The sequence below is a fragment of the Nicotiana tabacum genome, chromosome 11 (assembly GCF_000715075.1).
Source record: "Nicotiana tabacum cultivar K326 chromosome 11, ASM71507v2, whole genome shotgun sequence".
Lineage (NCBI taxonomy): Eukaryota > Viridiplantae > Streptophyta > Magnoliopsida > Solanales > Solanaceae > Nicotiana > Nicotiana tabacum.
Window position 1 is genome coordinate 104,824,883 of NC_134090.1, and position 19,152 is coordinate 104,844,034.

Below are 19,152 nucleotides of genomic sequence, written 5' to 3' on the forward strand. Positions count from 1 at the left end.
ACAGTTATATTTCTATTAGAGGTTTGCAGACAGTATGTCTAGTTGAATAGCATGTGGCCTTGCCGGCTTCCAGTTTTGAGGTATATAGTTGTCTATAGCAGCCTTGTCGGCTCGCTCTACACATGTTGCACGTATATGTACATATGCCTTTTGGGCAGGTTTCCTTCATGTATATTATTCTCGTAATTCAGTAGATATTATTCAGGTTTATATCTTAGACGCATGCTTAGGGGTGTTTGACAGGTAGGACTCAAGCACCCGTCGCTGCCCATCGGTTTGGGTCGTGACAAGCATCATTTATGTTTAAGTTTCAACAAGTTAATAAAGTGACACATAATTCAACATACAATACCATGATAACTAATTATTTGTAAATAGTTACTAGCTAATACTGAGCTATTAAGTTAATAAGTATTGTATCTCGTAAACGTGAAAAAACTAATAGCTAGAAAAATAGTTATAAAAAAAATTATGGACTATTATAGAGTAAAGACATAATAAAAGTTAATAAATAAATACTTTTTAAATGAAAAATTTATTTAAAATTAACTATCATAGCAGTCTTGGTGGATAACGTGCAATAATTTTTATTTTAATTATGACATAAAATACTCTCAACTCAATGATTTATGATTAAGAAAAAAGTAAATTTGAATAGTCAAAGATTTTATTAAGAAAATTTGAGGATTTACAAAGTTAGTAATTACATACAATTGCATAATGTTCTATTAAGCGAGCCCAGTACGCTGGGCATTGGGCGTGCCTGGGGCGTAAGCCTCGATGGCCGAGGCGTAAGTCTGACGGAACTAAGCCTCACACATAAGCACAAGGCATTTTACGAGTGTTCCGCCCCGGGGCGAGTCCCGAACGAGTCCTAATTCTGCCTTTTAAAACAGAGAGTAGTATACAACATAAGTTTTGCTAAGAATTTCGTGTCTTACATTGGCTACTGCGCCCACTATTTATAGCAATACCTAGGGAAACAAGATCCTAGAATCAAGCCCCACTTAAATGACAATAAAAAAACCATTGATGAATATGTAACGACAGGCTGTGAATGCAAATATTCTCTGCAACAGCTGCCCATTCAATGATAGAGAATATTTTTCATTGAAAGCTATCCGATGGCAAATATTCGAGCTACTCCCCTCGACTAGGCTCCCAAATATTTGTTATACCAAATTTCGTTTCCAGGATCTTTATGCCAAACTAAATTAGTTCTATATCTAAGCTTGGGTGTACCGGTTACTCCAGACATTTTGTTTTCATTTCCTATCATCCATAATTATGCATTTAATTTTCATGAAGCAATATCTTCATAAAAGGCTGAATTTGATGAAGGAGCCTAAATCACAAAAAAAAAAAAAAAAAAAAAAAAAAAGAGGGAGAGAAGCCATTATGTTATGATTCATTTTGGAAGAAGGCGATGTACAGAACTATATATGTAGTGAACTTAGAGTAACAATAACTAAAACCTCTCTACTCTATTAACAATAATTGAAACCTCTCAGAGTAACAATAACTGAAACCTCTCTACAATATTAAAAAGACTGAAATGTGATTATAACTCAAATATCAAGATGCAACAAATTAGTAGCAGAATTACAATAGAAATTGCAGGAAGTAAAGTAACAAGGGATAGATAAAAGAAGGTGATGAGAAGGTTAGACTTAAAGAATAGGAGACGAGGAGAAACAGACACTTTTCTCAATAATACGCATACCCCCAAAATCACCGACCGCTACTTTTTTTAATAGAATTGTTCTTGGGCTCATTGCTCAACCCGGATCCCAAATTAGCCTGGCCCTATTGCTTGTTCTCGACCCAATAGCTCTTCCCGGCCGAATAGCTATTTGTGTGTTGATATCCTTATAGGGCTGGAGTTGATTCATAACAATACCCCGTCCTTAATAAGAACCTTGTCCTCAAGGTTCGAGTCAAGAAGCCTTTTAACCAAAAATAATGGTAAACTAATTGTAGCTATATAAACATCCACAGGTGCAAAGGCCGCTGATTGGCAAGTCCATTTGCATATAAAAAAGAAACCAGGAGCCCTATATGTGCTAGCAACAGTAGTTTGGGTAATGATGTTTACTGAAACGTCTTCAATGACTAGCACAAACCATGGTATATATGTTGCGTTGTCGAGCTCATCTCCATCACAAGTAGAAAGGAAAAGAAGAACTCCCTCCATAACAAGGGCAAGTTGTGCCACTAGAACCTCTAGCAAAGCAACAAATGCATCAAATGGTAAGCCTTCAGAGATTTCAAGGCTAGGTACGTCGATTTTGCACAATGAAGGCCACAATGACTTTGCGCTATTATATGCGAATTGTTCATAATCCCTCCTAGCTTTTAAAACAACGAATGTAGATGTATCCTTGGTGAAACCCATATTTTAAAGTACATAGTTGTATTCTGTGGGCCACAACAATTCTTTGATCTAAAAGCACAATTTCCTTACCAACACTTATTCTCCAGTATCACAATCCTTAGGTCCATATTTATTAGCTGTCTATTGGATTTCCTACTCAAAGTGCTGAAACGCTCCACTATAGACTCAACTATACCCTTAGCTTCAGGGTGAATATCTAGAGTGTCAAACTTTCCCAAACAAGCAGTGGTATCAATATTAATACTCCCTTTCATTTTTCTCTGCAGCTCACCTGGTGCACCTGTACCTCTAATAATATCCGCAGAATATGACTCAAATAAGGAATGGACAAGTAACTCTAATGCTATCCGCGGAATGTGACTCAATGATGAAATAAAATCCATAAAGTGACAAGCCATATTCTGACTTGGTAATGTCGTGAATAGTTGCTTTCAATTGATGAAAACAAAAATTATCAACAGTGAGAGGCACTATGCATATTGACAAATTAGCTATGGCTTTCAAGACAAGAGGGGTTGCTCTGATGGTAAGCAACCCCCACTTCCAACCGAGAGGTTGTGAGTTCGAGTCTCCCCAAGAGCAAGGTGGGAAGTTCTTGGAGGGAAGGATGCCGGGGGTCTATTTGGAAACAGTCTCTACCCTAGGGTAGGGGTAAGTTCTGCGTACACACTACCCTCCCCAGACCCCACTAAGTGGGATTATACTGGGTTGTTGTTGTTGTTGTTGTTGTACTAGATTGTGTAATTATGATTTAGAGAAACGCTATCTTCAAGAATTGGTGCATCCGAAGGGCCTCCTCCAGGATCGAAGACAACAATCAATGCAAAAGTAACTTGGGCTCTCAGATTTACCCCAGTTTGCCCAACTATAACACCTTGAAGGACTTGTGCAGTTATTTCTCTGAGAACTTTGCCAGTAGCATCTAGAACAACACCAAGATGAGGAGAAATGGCTAATGCATCAGCATTGAAATCAGTTGTTGGCCTAGTAAAATAGCAAGTCCAATAATGATTATGCAACCATTGTTGTCCGGGATCCCACACTTGAGTCATAGAGGTAGCATATGCAAAGAAGAAAAATATGCAAGTAGATCCCATCAATAGCAGCGGCTCCCCATTCACTGTATAACCTGTTAGAGACTTGGACTTAAAGCTTATTCTTGGATTCCACGCACAAAGATCTGCTGCAGTTGCGCGAATGGTTACTATAAAGAATTTAGCACTAGGATCAATGAAGTCAAGCCTCTCACTGCAAGCAGGAGTTGAATCAACCATTTTGTCGCTTGCTAGAAGCAATAGCGAAAGGTGTGATGTTATAAATCCTTTACAACCATTAACTTAATCGGGAAGTGCTGCAGCTGTAAAGAGATTACGAGATCAACACACCACGAGACATGTTTGCATCCTCTTGATGCAGTCGCAACATTAAGAACTTGAAAGCCATGAGGGTAACCAATAAGCTGGACTTGTCCGAGTAATGAAGACACACACAACTCTACCATATTAAAGCAAGCCCATAAAATGTGCCCAGTAGCGAAACAACTGTCCACATAACTACAAATTGGTAGCCCATTATCCCTTGCACCTTTGCGATGTGCTGAATACAAGTGACAACCCTTTCATCGTTTTGCAGTCAATAAAGTTGAACAACTTCATTTGAAGAATGCTGCCCAGTGTCAAACCAATTACAAGTGGGTAAGACATATTTCAAGTTCATTGCGAGATCCCTAAAATCATCCAACACCAAGGTTAAAGAGGGCTGTTTGAATATGTAAGGGAAAAACTCGACAATCTCATAATCTTCATCAGCTACTGTTGTATGGATGAGAAGTGAAGTCACTCCCTCATTCTCCATTGGTTCGTCAAAGCGAGTAGATAAAATCTCGGTGGAAACATATTTTGCGGTCTCAAGAAGCGCCACATTTGCAAATTGGCATTGCAGCTTGGTCATTTTTAGCTCGAGACTTTTATCAAACACTATGTCCGCAATATTCCTGAGCCATGCACCGTCCTTGTCAGCGGATTCCTTCAGTTGTATAGTATCCAATGAATCAATATCAATGCTTTCAGTATTTCCTCCAAGCATCTGAGTAACCGGGAAAGGGAGCCTTGCTGATTTATCAGCTACTAAATCAACCACTATCGGTGGTGCAATGAAGTGGGCATTCGAGTACGCATCATCGCCTTTAGGATCGTTCCTTGTGTTGAACAATGATTCTGCAAGGATTGACGTTGCCAGCACTTTAAATTCACCATCCTCGCCATGATGAATACATTCATTTAATAATTCCTTGGCATCGCTGGACGAGTCAGTTTGTGAGTGTGGTTATTCTCTTTATGTATTTTTATCGGACACTTGGTCCGCCTCAGAATGTCCAGCATCCAAATCATAGGCAAATGCAATTGAGATAGGAACAGTTCTCATAGAAGGAACGAGACACACCTGGGTATCTGCCATACGTACCGTACTTGTGAAGGTGGCGGTGCTCGAAAATGCAACTTCAGCTTCTCCTTGAAATGGTTCCAATCATAGAATTACTTGTTTCGATATAGCCAATCGCACCAAACGAGGGCAGCGCCTTCAAGGTAGAAGTAAGGAAGAGGTAGCCAATATTTCTCATAGAAGCCAAGGAAGTGGAAGTACCGCTCGGCTCGATAAATCCATCCCGTTGCGTCGCCGCTGCTGAAACGATCTAGTATCACCTCGTCTATTGGAGTACGATCGATGAAAGCACCAATGTAATTAACTCAAATCCAGAGTAACAATAACTGAAAGCTCTCTGCTCTATTAATAAGACTGAAATGTGACTACAACTCAAATATCAAGATGCAACAACTTAGTAGCAGAATTACAATAGAAATTACAGGAAGTAAAGTAACAAGGGATAGATAGAAGGAGGAGATGAGAAGGTTAGACTTAGAGAATAGGAGACGAGGAGAAGCAGACACTTTTCTCAACAATAGGAATAGCCCCAAAATCACCAATCACTACTCTTTTTAATAGAATTGTTTTTGGGCTCGTTGCTCAACCCGTATCCCAAATTAGCCGGACCCTATTGTTTGTTCTCGGCCCAATAGATCTTCCCAACTCAATAGCTATTTGTTTGTTGATATTTTTATAGGGCTGGAATTGATTCATAACAATATATGAACGTACGTCTTCAAATTAACAAAAAGAAGGTAACAAGGAAACATTAGTGTAAGAAACTAGCTAGTAGCCTAAGTCACGAAAAAAAAAACATTTATCCTACTGGACCTACCCTAAGGCAACTTAGTATGGTTGAAGGTTAGCTCACTTAGTGAATTTACTGCCTTCCACAATTGAGTTAAAGGGTTCAAACCCCATTAGTAACTATAGATTTTTTGCGGTCTTTGTCTTACAAGGCATCTAGAGCAGCTCCAAGTGCAAATACTTCGTTATCTTCAGCACTGAAAATGGTACTATTGCAACCACACTTATCCATGGTATTATCATTTTTCTGCACTTTTTTTGTCTCTTTTACACCAACCTTCATTGATATTTGCACTGCCATAGGCTTCACATCTTCATGCAAATTTCTCTTCTTTGAATCCATGATAATTGCCCACTCCACAATCTCCATATTTTTTGACTCAAATACACTTCTCCATGGAACTTCAGCCCTTCCCATGATTTTTGAGCCACCAACTTTACCAAAAACTGGCACAACTTTTCTTGAGCGAAGTTCGAAGACTACACTTCCTTGCTTGAGCATATTAATTGATTCTTCATTTCCCAAGCAGGGGCAGATGCACCTTTGCGGAAGCGGTGTCATCCGACACCGCTTCGCCGGAAAATCTAATTAAATATATATTTTATTAAATTTATAATATTATAAATAGCCGTTATAAAAATAAAACGAACATTATTGCAAAGAAAATGCATCTTGGTCTAGTGGCTAAGAAGCCAAGTATGAACGGGGTAGGTAAGGGGTTCGAAGCTCAGGAGCTCCTATATGTGTTTTGCTACATCTTTTTCTTTCCTTTTCTTTTTCTTGAAGATAAAATCTTTTAACTTTCAAAATTAAGCAAGTTTATCATCTGAAATTCATTTAACTTGGAAGAAAGAATCAATGAGGCGAATCATATCTACGCAATGAAAGAAATTTTAAGTTCTTTGAAATTTATTTAAATATGAGAGATTGTGTGATGCCTTATTTAAATATGTGTTTTGCTACATCTTTTTCTTTCCTTTTCTTTTTCTTGAAGATAAAATCTTTTAACTTTCAAAATTAAGCAAGTTTATCATCTGAAATTCATTTAACTTGGAAGAAAGAATCAATGAGGCGAATCATATCTACGCAATGAAAGAAATTTTAAGTTCTTTGAAATTTATTTAAATATGAGAGATTGTGTGATGCCTTGTATATATATAGAGTACTATGACGCTTTATGAATAATTTTCAAAAAAGTAAAAACTCGTTGAGAAAAGTTATAATATTATAATATATTGTGTTTTATTGATATAAATTGAATCTTTTTTTAAATATAGCATCTATGTTATATTTGTTTATTTATTCACTTTTTAAAATTATCGACACCGCTTACGAAAAATTCTGCGTACGCCCCTGTTCCCAAGCAATCCAATGAGAATGACTCGTTCCATGACAAGTCAGATTTTGATAGGATTTCTTGTGTTTTTATTTGAACTCTTTGCTTCTCTCCTGCGGAAAGATAGCATCTAACAAACAAACAGCCTCCTAAGGATCTTATTTGCTCAACGTTTCTTGCTCTTATTATTTGTATTTCACAACTAATAGATGAATAAATTTGAGAATTGTCCATGGAAAACTTGGGGTGATCTATTTTTTTGAAGATGATATGTTTTGATGATGAGAAACTTTCAGTTGGTGGTTATATATGTAGTTGGAATTAATGAATAGACTTTGGAGATCTAATGGAAGGAAGGTGGTGTAACTTTATGTGGAAAGAGGTTATCCATTAAAAATATAGTGAAGAGTACCGGCCAATAAGAATTAGTGCTGCTAATCTTGAAGCGCATTTAATATGGACACAAAGTAATCTGTTGGGATCATATCAAAGATTGTACTTCAAGAAAATTTGGGAAAAAAGCTCTTCGGTTTCTTGAAAGGTTAAAAAATCAGAAAAAACGACCCTTTGGATAGTATTGGAGTTGAAATAGTGTTGGATGTGGCGAATAGGTCTTATTAGTGGGTTAATCTGAAATGTCCAGTCAGCTGTTAAGTGTTAACTATAACAGTGAATGTCGACATTGGATATGTTCACTTTCAATTGGAGGATCTTACACATCTTCAATTTTTAAGGAAATTTTGTTGCACGGGAATTGGATAAGATGGAGAAAAACCCTGGTTGAATGCCAAACTATAAACTGGATAAAAATAAACTACTTCCTGTCTTTTGGCACAATTTGAATTTCGAGAGTCAAAATCATTATATTTTTCATTATGAATTTAGATATAGAAATTAAGTTTTTAAATAAAATTTATATATTCGAAATTACGTAAGAATTACTACTATAAGTCACAATAATTAACAATTCAAAATAATAAAAAGCATATGAAATTGCAATTAGGGACTCGAAATTTGAACACCGAACGGAGGGAGTAGCACATATTTTATGGGTGAAAAATCTATGATCACCCACTCATTATTCAGAGGGATAAACAATATTTTTGGGGTGGAAGATCCATTATATTTATCCCACATGATTAAGAGAAACTATTCTGCTTCTTTTCTTCCTCTTGGCCTTCCTACAGAAGAAACGACTTGGGGTTCATGCATATACAAAATGAGAGGCAAACATAGTGGTAAAATTCCCACATTTACTTTACGTGATTTAAACTCACATAAAGAGATTAAAAAAATGATTGGAAAACTCACTCATAAATAATTCATTTCAAAAACTATAAATACACAATAGAAAGTAAATCATAAATTTTATCACTCTCATTAACGTCTAGTTTACTTTCTCTCTCCATATATAATTTAAACATAAAAGACTCAATATTTTACAGTTTTTGACATTAAATTATAACGATCTGATTGGTCGTTTTTAGTACTATATATTTTTTTATATTTTGAGACTTTTTATAGCTCTATTTAATGATTTATGACTTGTGTGTGCGTGTTCCGTATTGATTTTCGAACAATTTAAATGTGAATCTTTAAATAAAATGTGATTTTTACCTTTAAAAATAGCTAGAGTTGACCACGGTCAATGTTTTTGGTAAACAATCTCGGATTGATGTTTTGATTATTCTGGTAGGTTCGCATGATACTTTTGAACTGGTACGCATGTTTGATTGTAGTCCCGGGTGACCCGAGGTTGTTTTAGCACTTTATGTGAAAAGTTGGAAAAATTGAGTTTAACTTTGAAAAATTTTGAGTTTTAATGATTGATTATTGATTTTAGATGTATTTTAATGTCACGACCCCGGTTCGCCCTCCATGAACCATCGTGACGGCACCTAGTCTCTACGACTAGGTAAGCCTAAATTGCAGAAGAAAAACAAAAATTTGCGGAAGTAAAACGACTTTAAACAGTAATAAAGTAATAACAGTGTTTAAATGTGCCACTCGGCATACACCATATTCAACTCTCAAAACCAAAACGTAAATCCAAGACCCGAAAACCCACGAATCACAAGCTAAGATCAATATTACATAGCTCTAACTCCGGAATGTCTAATAAGAACAGAAAAAAATACAGAAGGGCTAAATACTAAAGCAGGAATAGAAAGGGACTTCTCGGTTTGCGACGCGGCAGATGTACCTCGAATTCTCTAGAGCAGTCTCCTCCCTCAAGGATGGTAGGCCTGAGTAGCGGTACCTGGATCTGCACATGAAAAACATGCGCAGAAGAGACATGAGTACACCACAGTGGTACTCAGTAAGTGCCAAGCCTAACCTCGGTTGGGTAGTGACGAGGAAGATTAGGGCCCTACTGAGGTTAAATAAAATATAAAGATCGACAGTATAGAATAGAACAACATAAATAAGTACAGCAGTAAAATAACACAGGATGTATAGGACAGCAACAACTATACAGAAGTAAAGTAAACACGGAAAGGAAATACAGCTCAGCACCAATAATAACAATCGGGAATCTTCAAGGATACCGTCTTGTCGTCCCATATGTACATATCCAATGGATCTCCCGGGATTCTGTCCCGTAGTCCAACTCATAGTGCACGGGGATCTACCGAAATCACGTTCCGTAGTCCCAAATGTAAATACCCAGTACTGGGGGAATCTACCAGGTGCATTCTCGTAGTTCCATTCAACTGTGCAGGGGAATCTACCGGAATCCCACATCCGTAGTCCCAAAATAAACAGACAAGGGGGAGCTACCAGAATCCCACATCCGTAGTCCCAAAATAAATACATAGTAGCAACGGGAAAATATACAGAAATGACAAAAATTTCATATCAAGGCAACAAGTGATTCTAGCCTAGCATGCTGCACATAAGTCAAGTAAGACAGATTGAGCAAATAAAGCAATTAAGTCACTTAGACATGTTTTCCTAAGCTAACAACAAGCTTAATAGTACAAGTAATAGAAACAGGAAAGGAAACATACTAGTAATTACTTTAAGAAAACCGGAATTCCAACAATTAGCACAAGTACGCCCTCGTCACCTCACGTACAAGGCATCTCAATTACCAAATACACCAATCCTAAGGGGAAGGTGCCCTCCACAAGGTTAGACAAGCCACTTACCTCGAACCGTCTAAAAAATCAATCTGAAACCATGCTCTTACCCCGAGTACTCTACTCCAAATGGCCCAAATCTATTCAATTCGATTTCATAATGTAAATAACACTTCAAGTAACTGATTCTACAATTAAAGTCTAAGCTAATACGCGAAATTATGTAAAATGACCAAAATGCCCCTCGGGCCCACGTCTCGGAATCGGGTAAAATTTATAGTTTCAGAATCCTCAAACTCTCACAAGTCTAACCATACCAAAATTATCTAAATCTAATGTCAAATCCCCAATCAAAACTCAATTTCTTGGTCTAAGAACTTTTCCCCAATTTTCATATAAATTTCGAAATTAAAGGATGAATTCATGTTTAGATTAATAGGTTACAAGAAAAAAGGAGTCTAAAATAGTTATCCAATCAATATCTCTGAAAATCCCTCAAAATCTCGCTCAAATCCGAGCTCCCAAGATTAAGTTTTGATAAAAATGGCTAAACCCTAGATTTTGAAATCTTATATCTGCCCAGGTAATTCCTTCTTCGCGAACGCGAGGCTACTATCGCGTACGTGATGTACAAAAGTCCTGCTAGCCAAATTCCTCTTTCGAAAATGCGACGTTCACTCGTGAACGTGTAGCTTACATGGGCAGACCCTATGCGAACGCGAGGACCATGTCGCGAACGCGAAGACCAACGGGTCCTTACCTTCGTGAACGTGGGACATCATCGCGAACGCGAAGCACATTTCAGCTGCTTCACCGAGATGCTCTACGCGAACGCGAGACCCCCTCGCGAACGCGATGAAGGTTTTCTCTGCAACACAATAGCAAAAAATCTGCAATCTTTCCAAGTTCAAAAATGGTCTGTTGACCATCCGGAACACACCTGAGGCCCCCAGGACCTCAACCAAACCTTCCAACCAATCCTAAAACATCATTCAATCTTGTTAACGCTCAAAACAACATCAAAATACCTATTTTTAATCGGATTCAAACCTAAGAATTCCAAAAACTCTAAAAACACGCTTTCGATCAGAAAGTCTATCAAACCTCGTCCAAATGACCTGAAATTTTGCACACACGTCAAATTCAACACTACGGAGCTACTCCAACTTTCGGAATTCCATTCCAACCCTCGGATCAAAATCTCACTATCGGATTGGAAACTTCAAAAATTCAACTTTCGGCATTTCAAGCCTAAATTAGCTACGGACCTCCAAAACACAATCCGAACACGCCCCTAAGCCCGAAATCACCTAACGGAGCTAACGGAACCATTGAATTTCCATTCCGAGACCGTCTTCACACTGCTCCGGATACGGTCAACTCTCCAATACTTAAGCTCTCATTTAGGGACTAAGTGTCCCAAAACTCTCTGAAACTAAAAACCGAACATCCCCGCAAATCAAAATAGCAGAAATAAACTCGGGGAAAGCAGTTAATAGGGGATTGGTGCGTTAATTCTTAAGATGACCGGTCGGGTCGTCACATCCTCCTACACTTAAACATTCGTTTGTCCTCGAACGAGCATAGAGACATACCTAAAGTAGTGTAGGGTAACGGCTATGCATATCCTGCTCAGCCTCCCAGGTCGCCTCCTCGACCGGATGGCCACGCCAATGAACCTTTACTGATGCAATGTTCTTTGACCTCAGCTTTCTAACCTGCATGTCCAATATTTCCACTGGCTCCTCAACATAAGATAGATCCTTGTCCAACTGGACTAAACTGAAATCCAATACGTGCGACGGATCACCGTGATACCTCCGGAGCATCGAAACATGGAATACCGGATGAACTCCGGCCAAGCTGGGAGGTAAGGCAAGCTCATAATCAACCTCCCCAACACGCCTCAATATCTCAAAAGGGCCAATAAATCTCGAACTCAACTTTCCTTTCTTCCTGAATCTCATAACACCTTTCATAGGCGAAACCCGAAGCAGAACCCTCTCTCCAACCATATAGTAAACATCACGAACCTTCCGGTACGTGTAACTCTTCTGTCTGGACTGGGCTATACGGAGTCTATCCTGAATCACCTTTACCTTCTCCAAAGCATCCTGAACTAGGTATGTGCCCAACAATCTAGCCTCACCCGACTCAAACCAACCCACCGGGGATCTATACTGTCTCCCATATAAAGCCTTATACGGTTCCATCTGAATGCTGGACTGATAGATGTTGTTGTAAGCAAACTCCGCCAATGGCAAGAACTGATCACAAGACCCTCCAAACTCAATCACACACGCACAGAGCATATCCTAGAGAATCTGAATAGTGTGCTCGGACTGACCGTCTGTCTAAGGGTGAAATGTTGTACTCAACTCCACCCGAGTACCCAACTCATGCTAAACGGCCCTCCAGAACAATGATGTGAACTGAGTACCTCTATCTGAAATGATGGACACTGGAATACCATGCAGACGAACAATCTCCCGGATATAAATCTTCGCCAATCGCTCTGAGGAATAAGTAGTACACACAGGAATGAAATGAGCGAACTTGGTCAGTTGATCCACAATCACCCAAATAACATCGAACTTTCTCAAAGTCCGTGGGAGCCCAACTACAAAGTCCATGGTGATATGCTCCCACTTCCACTCTAGAATCTCTATCTGCTGAAGCAACCCACCCGGTCTCTGGTGCTCATACTTCACCTGCTGACAGTTGAGGCACCGAGCTACAAATCCAACTATATCTTTTTTCATCCGCCTACACCAGTAGTGCTGTCTCAAATCCTGAAACATCTTCGCGGCACCCGGATGGATAGAATACTGCGAACTATGGGCCTCATCTAAAATCAACTCTCGAAGCCCATCAATATTGGGTACACAAATCCGACCTTGCATCCTCAATACCCCATAATCACCAATAGTCACATCTCTGGCATCACCGTGCTGAACCTTGTCCTTGAGGACAAGCAAATGAGAGTTATCGTACTGCTGCTCCCTAATACGATCAAATAAGGAAGACCGAGAAACCACGCAAGTTAGAACCCGACTGGGCTCCGAAAGATCCAATCTCACAAACTGGCTGGCTAAGGCCTGAATATCCATCGTCATAGGCCTCTCCGATGCTGGTAAATAAGCCAAACTCCCCAAACTCTCCACTTAGAGACTCAAAGCATCGGCCACCACATTGGCCTTGCCCGGGTGATACAGAATAGTGATGTCATAGTCCTTCAGCAACTATAACCACCTCCTCTGGCATAAATTTAGATCCTTTTGCTTGAACAGGTGCTGGAAGCTCTGATGGTCAGTATAAATCTCACAAGGCATACCGTATAAGTAATGGCGAACAATGGAAGCTAACTCAAAGTCGTGAACAGGGTAGTTCTTCTCATGTATCTTCAACTGTCTGGACGCGTAGGCAATCACCCTACCGTCCTACATCAACACCGCTCTGAGTCCAATCCTTGAGGCATCACAATAGACCATATAAGACCCCAAACCTGTTGGCAGTATCAAAATTGGGGCTGTGGTCAAAGCTGTCTTGAGCTTCTGAAAGCTCACCTCACACTCCTCCGTCCACTGGAACAGAGCACCCTTCTGGGTCAACCTGGTCATAGGGGCTGCAATCGATGAAAACACCTCCACAAAACAACGGTAGTAGCCTGCCAAACCAAGGAAACTGCGGATCTCGGTAGCTGAGGATGGTCTGGGCCAACTCTGCACGGCCTCTATCTTCTTCGGATCCACCTAAATACCTTCACTCGATACCACGTGGCCTAAGAATGACACTAAATCCAACCAAAACTCACATTTCGAGAATTTAGCATATAACTTCTTCTCTCTCAGAGTCTGAAGCACAGTCCTCATGTGCTGCTCATGATCTTCCCGACTCCGGGAATACACCAGAATGTCATCAATAAAGACAATGACGAACGAGTCAAGATATGGCCGGAACACACTATGCATCAAATGCATAAAGACTGTTGGGGCATTGGTCAGCCCAAATGACATGACAAGGAACTCGTAATGACCATACCGAGTCCTGAAAGTAGTCTTCGGGATATCTGGCTCCCGAATCTTCAACTGATGGTAACCTGAGCACAAATCAATCTTAAAAAACACATGTGAGCCCTAAAGCTGGTCAAACAGATCATCAATACAAGGCAAAGGATAGCGGTTCTTCACTGTCACTTTGTTCAACTGGCGATAATCAATACACATACGCATAGAACCATCATTTTTCTTCACAAACAAGACAGGAGCACCCCAAGATGATACACTGGGCCGAATAAAACCCTTATCAAGCAATTCCTGCAACTGATCCTTCAACTCCTTCAACTCAGGAGGAGCTATACGATACGGAGGAATAAAAATGGGCTGAGTGACCGGCAATAGATCAATGCCAAAATTAATATCTCTATCAGGCGGCATGCTTGGGAGATCAGCTGGAAACACATCGAGAAAATCTTGTACTACTGGAACTAAATCAACTGAAGGGGTATCAATACTGACATCTCTCACATAAGCTAAATATGTGTCACACCCCTTCTCAACCATATGATGAGCTTTAAGAAAAGAAATAACTCTACTGGGAGTGTGATCTAAAGTACCCCTCCACTTAACATGCGGTATACCTGGCATAGCCAGCTTCATAGTTTTGGCGTGACAATCAAGAATAGCATAATGGGGCGACAACCAGTCCATGCCCAAGATAATATCGAAGTCAACCATACTGAGTAACAATAAATCGGCTTTGGTCTCAAAACCACTAAGAGCAACCAAACACGACCGATAAACACAGTCCACAATAAGAGAATCTCCCATAGGAGTAGAAACATAAACATGGAAACTCAAAGAATCCCAAGATACACCCAAATAAGGAGAAAAATAAGAAGACACATAAGAGTAAGTAGAGCCTGGATTGAATAGAACTGATGCATATCTGTGGAAAACCAATATAATACCTGTGATGACAGAATCAGAGGCAATAACTTCGGTACGAGCAGGAAGGGCATAGTATCTGGCCTGGCCTCCCCCTCTAGGGCGACCTCTACCTCCCCGACCTCCACCTCTATTTGGCTGAGCAGGTGGGGTAGCAACTGGAGCTGTAACCATAGCCTGAGAACTCTGCGGGGCACACTGTGGCTGAGAAGTCTGTAGAGGTACACCCCTCCCAAGTCTGGGGCAATCCCTCACCATATGACGTGTGTCACCACACTCAAAACAAGCTCTGGGAGGACGTGGTGGCTATGACTGGCTCGGGCCAGGTCTGTTGGACTGACCTCTAAAAGCACCCCGCACAGGAGGCACGCTAGAAACCGAAGGTGCATAATAAGGCTCCTGAGGCTTAGGAGGAGCTGGAGCACTACTGGCTGCTGGAAGAGCTGAATGAATAGGGCGACTCATATAACCCCTATCATGACGACCTGCAGGTGGGGTACGGGCACCAGAATAATGGCCTGACTCTCGAGACCTCTTGGCCTCCCTCTCCTCTCTCTCCCTAGCATGCATACCCTCAATCCTCCTAGCAATTCTCACCACCTACTAATAAGAAATATCCATCTCCAACGCACGAGCCATGCTAAATTTGAGGCTGGGAATAAGGCCCTCAATAAATCGGCGAACCCTTTCGCAAATAGTAGAAACCAAGGCTGGTGCATGCCTAGCTAAATTGGAGTAACGGAAAACATACTCTGAGACAGTCATAGCACCCTGGCGCAAATGCTCAAACTCTGCGCGCCATGCCTCCCTAAGGCTCTGAGGAACATACTCTCTTAGGAACAAATCTGAAAAACTGAGTCCAAGTCAGTGAAGTAGCCTCATCTGGACTGTCTAACTCATAGGTGCGCCACCACTCATAGGCGGCTCCTCAAAGCTTGAAGGTAGTGAAGGAAATCCCGCTCGATCCTGATATACCCATGGTACAGAGAATGCGGTAGCTCTCATCTAAAAATCCCAGAGCATCCTCAGATGCTAGACCACTGAATACAGGAGGCTTGTACCTCTTAAACCTCTCAAGCCTCAGCTGCTCCTCCTCGAAAGCCGCTACCCTATCCTCCGGCTGAACTGGCACTGCAGGCGGTACAAGAATAATCTCAGGGACCTTCTCAATATGCACTCGCTGCTCAGGAGTACGGGCGGCGGGAGTCTATACTCCTCCCCCGGCCTGATATGTAGCTACAGCAAGGGGAAGCAACCCTCCCTGAGCCAAAGTGGTGTACATGCTCATGAACTTTGCCAGAGTCTCCTAAAAAGTTGGAGTAGTAGTAGCAGTAGGCGTGTCAGGTGCCTAGACTCCAGCTGGAACTGTTGGTGGTACCTCGGCAGCAGTTCGCACAGGTGCTCTGGCTGCACCACATGCGCGTCCTCAGCATCTACCCCAGCCCCGGCCTCTGACGGCTGCAGTAGGGGGAGCGGGTGCCTGATTATCTTAGGTAGCACGTGTCCTCACCATCTGTGAGAGAATAGAAGATAAAAGCTTAGAATTGTGATGTCAAAATATCGCACGACAAGGAAATCAAATGAAGTGGAATTTTCCTAACAGTTACATAGCCTCTTGTAGATAAGTGCAGACATCTCCGTACCGATCAATAAGACTCTAATAAACCGGATTGTGATCCATAAATCCTATGAACCTAGAGCTCTGATACCAACTCTTCACGGCCCCGGTTCGCCCTTCGTGAACCATCGTGACGACACCTAGTCTCTACGACTAGGTAAGCCTAAATTTCGGAAGAAAAACCAAAATTTATGGAAGTAAAACAACTTTAAACAGTAATAAAAAAATAACCGTGTTTAGATGTGCCACTTGACATACACCACATTCAACTCTCAAAACCAAAACATAAAATTAAGACCCGGAAACCCACGAATCACTAGCTAAGATAAATACTACATAGCTCTAACTCCGGAATGTCTAATAAGAGCAGAAAAAATACTGAAGGGCTAAATATTAAAGCAGGAATAGAAAGAGACTTCTCGGTCTGCGGACGCGGCAAATTTACCTTGAAGTCTCTAGAGCAGTCGTCTCCCTCAAGGATGGTAGGCCTAAATAGCGGTACCTGGATCTGCACATGAAAAACATATGCAGAAGGGGCATGAGTACACCACAACGGTAATTAGTAAGTGCCAAGCCTAACCTCGGTTGGGTAGTGACGAGGAAGGTCAGGGCCCTACTGAGGTTAAATAAAATATAAAGATCGACAGTATAGAACAGAACAGTATAAATAAGTACAGCAGTAAAATAACACAGGATGTACAGGACATCAATAACTATATAGAAGCAAAGTAAACACGGAAAGGAAATACAGCTCAGCACCAATAATAACAATCGGGGATCTCTCAGGATACCGTCCTGTAGTCCCATATGTACATATCCAATGGATCTCCCGGGATCCCGTCCCGTAGTCCAACTCATAGTGCACGGGGATCTACCGGAATCCCATTCCGTAGTCCCAAATGTAAATACCCAGTACTGGGGGAATCTACCGGGTGCATTCTCGTAGTTCCATACAACTGTGCAGGGGATCTACCGGAATCCCACTGTATAGTCCCAAAATAAACAGACAGCAGCAACATGAAAATATACAGAAATGGCAAAAATTTCATATTAAGGCAACAAGTGATTCTAGCCTAGCATGATACACATAAGTCAAGTAAGACAGGTTGAGCAAACAAAGCAATTAAGTCACTTAGACATGCTTTTCTAAACTAACAACATGCTTAATAGTGCAAGTAATAGAAAAAGGAAAGGAAACATACTAGTAATTACTTTAAGAAAACCGGATTTCCAACAATTAGCACAAGTACGCACTCGTCACCTCGCGTACAAGGCATCTCAATTACCAAATACACCAATCCTAAGGGGAAGGTCCCCCACACAAGGTTAGACAAGCCACTTACCTCGAACCAGCTCAAAAATCAATCTGAAACCACGCTCTTGCCACGAGTACTCGACTCCAACTATCCCAATCTATTCAATTCAATTTCATAATGTAAATAACACTTCAAGTAACGGATTCTACAATTAAAGTCTAAGCTAATACGCGAAATTATGTAAAATGACCAAAATGCCCCTCGGGCCCACGTCTCAGAATCGGGTAAAATTTATAGTTTCAGAATCCTCAAACTCTCACAAGTCTAACCATACCAAAATTATCCAAATCCGAAATTTCTATGAACTTTCTAATGGGGATCTTGGTCTATGAACTTTTCCCCAATTTTCATACAAATTTCGAAACTAAAGGATGAATTCATGTTTAGATTAATGGGTTACAAGCAAAAAGGAGTCCAGAATCATTACCCAATCGATATCTCTGAACATCTCTAAAAATTTCGCTCAAATTCGAGCTCCCAAGCTTAAGTTTTGATAAAAATTGCTAAACCCTCGATTTTGAAATCTTATATCTGCCCAGGTAATTCTTTCTTCGCAAATGCGAGGCTACTATCGCGAATGCGATGCACAAAAGTCCTGTTGGCCAAATTCCTCTTTTGCGAACACGAGGTCCGCTCGTGAACGCGTAGCTTACAAGGGCAGACCCTACGCGAACGCGAGGACCATGTCGCGAACGCGAAGACCAACGAGTCCTTACCTTCACGAACGCGGGACATCATCGCCAACGCGAAGCACATTTCAGCTGCTTCACCCAAATGCTCTACGCGAACGCGAGACCCCCTCGCGAATGCGATGAAGGTTTTCTCTGCAACACAATAGCAGAAAATCTACAATCTTTCCAAGTCCAAAAATGGTCCGTTGAGCATCTAGAACACACTCGAGGCCCCCGGGACCTCAACCAAACCTGCCAACTAATCCTAAAACATCATCCAAACTTGTTCCAACCTTCAGAATGCTCAAAACAACATAAAACACCTATTTTTTATCGGATTCAAGCCTAAAAATTCCAAAAACTCTAAAAACACGCTTTCGATCAGAAAATCTATCAAACCTCATCCAAATGACCTGAAATTTTGCACACACATTATATTCAACACTACGGAGCTACTCCAACCTCCAAAATTCTATTCTGACCCTCGGATCAAAATCTCACTATCGGACCGGAAACTTCAAAAATTCAACTTTCGGTATTTCAAGCCTAAATTAG

The 19,152-nt window shown here is 40.8% G+C and overlaps 1 protein-coding gene across 1 annotated transcript; it reads right to left on the minus strand.

Annotated features, from left to right (window-relative positions):
- Nucleotides 1-1,468: 1,468 nt before the first annotated feature.
- On the minus strand, nucleotides 1,469-7,301 carry LOC142166332 (uncharacterized). Its single transcript, XM_075225344.1, has 2 exons — nucleotides 6,995-7,301; nucleotides 1,469-6,156 (listed from the first exon to the last, which is right to left on the minus strand). Exons 1-2 carry the CDS (start codon nucleotides 7,195-7,197, stop codon nucleotides 5,772-5,774), a joined length of 588 nt encoding a protein of 195 aa, XP_075081445.1. The 5' UTR covers nucleotides 7,198-7,301; the 3' UTR covers nucleotides 1,469-5,771.
- Nucleotides 7,302-19,152: the final 11,851 nt, after the last annotated feature.